The sequence below is a fragment of the Bombyx mori genome, chromosome 4 (assembly GCF_030269925.1).
Source record: "Bombyx mori chromosome 4, ASM3026992v2".
NCBI classification, from domain to species: Eukaryota; Metazoa; Arthropoda; class Insecta; order Lepidoptera; family Bombycidae; genus Bombyx; species Bombyx mori.
In genome coordinates this window covers 11,298,282-11,302,462 of record NC_085110.1, presented here as the reverse complement: position 1 = coordinate 11,302,462, position 4,181 = coordinate 11,298,282, and the positions used below count along the sequence as shown (strand labels likewise).

At 39.8% G+C, this 4,181-nt stretch overlaps 1 protein-coding gene across 1 annotated transcript; it reads left to right on the top strand.

Annotated features, from left to right (window-relative positions):
• Positions 1-1,290: 1,290 nt before the first annotated feature.
• On the top strand, positions 1,291-4,128 carry LOC101743897 (peroxisomal N(1)-acetyl-spermine/spermidine oxidase). The gene is made up of 2 exons (XM_004930944.5): positions 1,291-1,877; positions 2,660-4,128. Exons 1-2 carry the CDS (start codon positions 1,504-1,506, stop codon positions 3,960-3,962), a joined length of 1,677 nt encoding a protein of 558 aa, XP_004931001.1. The 5' UTR covers positions 1,291-1,503; the 3' UTR covers positions 3,963-4,128.
• Positions 4,129-4,181: the final 53 nt, after the last annotated feature.

The window sequence follows — 4,181 nt, the reverse complement described above, 5'->3', positions numbered from 1 at the left end:
CTTTTTGGTTTTATTTTCTTCATTTAATTAACCAAACACCATATAATATTGTAACGAAATTACTTAAGCTTGAAAAACTCTTTGAATACATCTGGTTAGACATACTCGTAGTTACACATAGCGTTATACAAGTTGTTATTTAGTCACGCTTCACATTAAGATATGTCATTTTATTGCCATAGAGGCAGACATTCGAACATACGGCCTACCACATGGAACCATGTCACGGCCGCAGTCACCGAAGTTCATAGACATTACCAATTCCAGTGGCACAGTAAATTTCTGCCTACTGGTGAAGATTTTTTCTAAATTAGATTGATGAAGGACATGACCAGTGGGCTTAGTGTGAGTTTTTTAACGTTCACGATATCACAAAAGTTAACTCAAATTTGTATGGAATTGGAACGATTGCCTACATTTGTCGCTAGGGGCGCTGTTCCAACTGTAGGTATATAGTTAACTTTTAGGCTATCGAGAATGTTAAAAAATTTGCACTTAGCACACAGCTCATCTTGATTTCTCAGAGAATTCGGTATGAAACGTACCGTGATCTTTTTATGTATAGATTCAAATGGGAGTGCTTGATATTTGGCATCCCGTCCTATGAAGCAGTATTCCACATGACGCTGAACTTGTGCTTTATGAAGCATAAGTAATTGTGTACATCTACAGCTTCTACTGTTTCGTTCTTTTGAGCAATTCCAACACATTCCTAATAACATCGACGCTGAATGACGCTCCAAATATTGACCTTAATAGATACTCGCGGTCGTTTGCTTTAACATGAAAGGGAGACCTTTCTCTAATTTGACTTTATTAAATTTGATGAATTCATAAGGACGTGTCTAGGGCGACGACGGTGACTTGCTCCTGCGTGATCAGGATTCGGGGAGTAGTCAGCGGCGGCAACAATAAGGCGATTATTATGACACAGCCTTATCGAAGTAACGTTCCGACGCGGGCTTCGTGTATTTTCGGATCGATTCGAGGTCCAAGTCGTTGTGTAAGTCGACGTTCCTCACGAAGCTCGGAGCTCCAACGGCTAACCTGCAAAAACTAGATTTTAAAGATTGGAGGGTGTCTATGTCAGCGAACACCACACTCACGTGAGTTATGACGGGCCTTATGCAAGTTTTGTAAAGTGTCACCTTATTCCGAAGGGACATTTTACTCCGCTTACAGATCATGGGGTAGAATTAATAAACTGTAATGTCCAAAAGTTTGTAAGGTCTTTATAATCCATACTAATGCTATAAATGCGAAAGAGACAACACAAAGTAACAAGCAAGCAAGCATGACGACTTCAGTATAAAACCGATTTTGAAATTTTGCATGTACATTACAGCCAGAAAAGAAAATAGTAACCAAAATACTGCTTCTTTCCTAAATTAACCCAAGTGAAGCCTTGAGTAAAAGCTATCTGATAAGTATAACAAAACTACAATTCTAAGTAATTTATTTCTTTTCACGATCTATGAGTCACCTGTCACATTTATAAGATAGATGATATGCCAGAAGTTTTCAAAATTCAGTAGTGACATTTTATTTTTTATTTATTTAAATGGCTGTGAAATAGTAATCAAGATGAAATTATCTCGTGTTAAACTTATAATATGGCAAACATTTTCTAGATTGTTAAGCGAATCTAATAAAAAAAGGCTAGTTTGCAATGCTGTGAATACGTCATCATACCGACTCTACAGTGGCTCTGTGGCTCCTGGTCAAGAGCAGTGTATCTTAGACTCTTGCAGTATCAGTCCGACTTGTCAGGAACCAAGGGTGATAATTGTAGGTGCGGGAATGGCAGGACTTTCAGCGGCACACCGGTTAACTCAATGTGGGATTCGTAATTTTGTAGTCTTGGAGGCGAATGAGCGGTTTGTGTCTCAGTTTTATTGCTTTTACTCTTCCTTTTAATTCGCATCTATTGTGGCAAGTGCGGGTGGAATATTACGACTGTTAGGTTAAAAGGAAAGGAACTGGATGAGAGAAGCCGTGATGAGAGATCGTGCTGTGGCGAACAATTGGAGAGGGCTATGTCCAGCAGTGGACTGCTATAGGCTGATGATGATGACGATGAAGTTAAAATTATATCAAAATATCCTATTTAGTATCCTCTTTTCCTTTGACTCCTATGTCAGTAGGTAGATGGCGAGTTCAAAATCATGATTCACGGTTTCCGTATTACCGCTTAGGTAGTAAGTCAAGTAAAATTACTTCTATTGTACAAAAGACGTTTGTAAATTTTCCGTAAATGACATGTGGTTGTGGATGAACTCTTCTGAAACCTCCTCTTTCGAGTAAGACGTGTTATGGAATTATTTTAAAAGAGAATTCACATTATAGTGTCTATAAAGGCGCAGCGATTCCAGTTAGTACGGATGAACAGTGGCGATTGGTCACGTCCTCAAAGGAGAAGACGAGGTCATTTAATTCCTCAGAGCACTCCTGCGCATTATTAATTATCTAAATAATATCTACTTACTAAATACTCCCTAAAGATTTGCTATCTGAGCATGCCCCTGGCATTGATGAAGTCCATGGGCGACGGTAACCACTCACCATCAGGTGGGCCGTATGCTCGTATGCCTATAAGGGCAATAAAATTTTTTTTATTAGTTCTTTAATTTTGTCTTTAATTACCATTACGCTTTTACAGTCCTGGTGGAAGAATACATTCATGTTGGCTTGGAGATGCAGTTATTGAGATGGGTGCAGAATGGATATCTGGAGCTTGTTTACCAAATTCTGTCTATACTCTGGCATCGCAGGACAGACTGTTGCAGACACCTTTACAGAGGTTAGACTCGTCGCGTGGTTTATTCTGTACAAGCGAGGGACGTGCAGTAGATTTACCTGTGACAATCACGGCATATCATACCTTCCGACAAATAGAACAGCAAGCCGCAAATTTGTTTAGATTAGGTGGTGAGAGACAACACGGCACCTTGTTGAATTTCATTGGATTAAGAATACAACAAGAATTACATAATTTCCCAGAAGACCAAAGATACGACGCTGCTCGTGTCATGTTTGGGTTGACAAATATTTTACGTAATAAATGCGGAGATGATCTTTCTTTAGTAAGTGCGGACCAGTACGGTAGCTACATTGAATTACCGGGGGGAAGCGTTCGCGTTCCACTTGGCTATGTGGGAGTTTTAGCACCTTTATTACGTGGCCTTCCAGATAATTGTATTAGATATTCTAAGCCCGTGAACGTCATCCGCTGGGGTACTGGTCAAGCAGGAAATGGCCGTGTACTCGTAAAATGCTGCGATGGTGAAGAAATAGTAGCGGATTACGTTATTTTAACGTTGTCCTTGGGTTGTCTCAAATGCCAAGCTGATAAATTGTTTGCTCCACCTCTTCCAGTGTGTAAACTGGACGCCATTTGTAATTTAGGTTATGGACTTAGCAATAAAGTATTTTTGGAATACGGCGAGCCCTTTTGGGTATGCCACGAAGGTAATTTGAAATTGGCTTGGTCAGCTGAAGAATTACAATGTAGATCTGATTGGACTCAAGGAGTATGTTCCATAGACGAAATGCCGGGAAGTAAGCATGTACTCTGCGCTTCGATTTCTGGACAAGAAGCGGCTCTGATGGAATCTATGGCAGATAATGACGTAGCCGAGGGATTGACAATGTTGCTAAGAAGATTCACAGGGAATCCATGCCTGCCATACCCACAGATGATGCTAAGATCTAAATGGGCTTCTGATCCACATTTTTGCGGATCGCATTCTTATATGAGTTGTTGTTCTACTGTTAGTCAACAGTGCGAGCTCGGGACACCGGTCCCGGGGCCCTGTGATCCACAACCTCCAATACTTTTATTTGCGGGTGAGGCAACGGTGCCTGGATATTTTGGAACTGTACACGGCGCACGCTTAAGTGGCATCCGTGAAGCTGAACGCATTATACAATTGACTAAAAAATTCGAAGGTCCTCCACGTTAGCGGAATTTGAATAGTAGTGCGATATGGTTACTTCCGTAAATTATATCGTATGATGTGTGTTTCTATATAACTTTGTTTACATACCTATACGTTTAGTTTAATTTTTTTTACAAGCTACTGTCGTCCTCATATTTTATTCAACTTCAAATAAATTGTATTATAAATATATTGAGTTTTCTGTTTAAAACAAAATTGAAATTGTATTTTGCTTTGAAAACG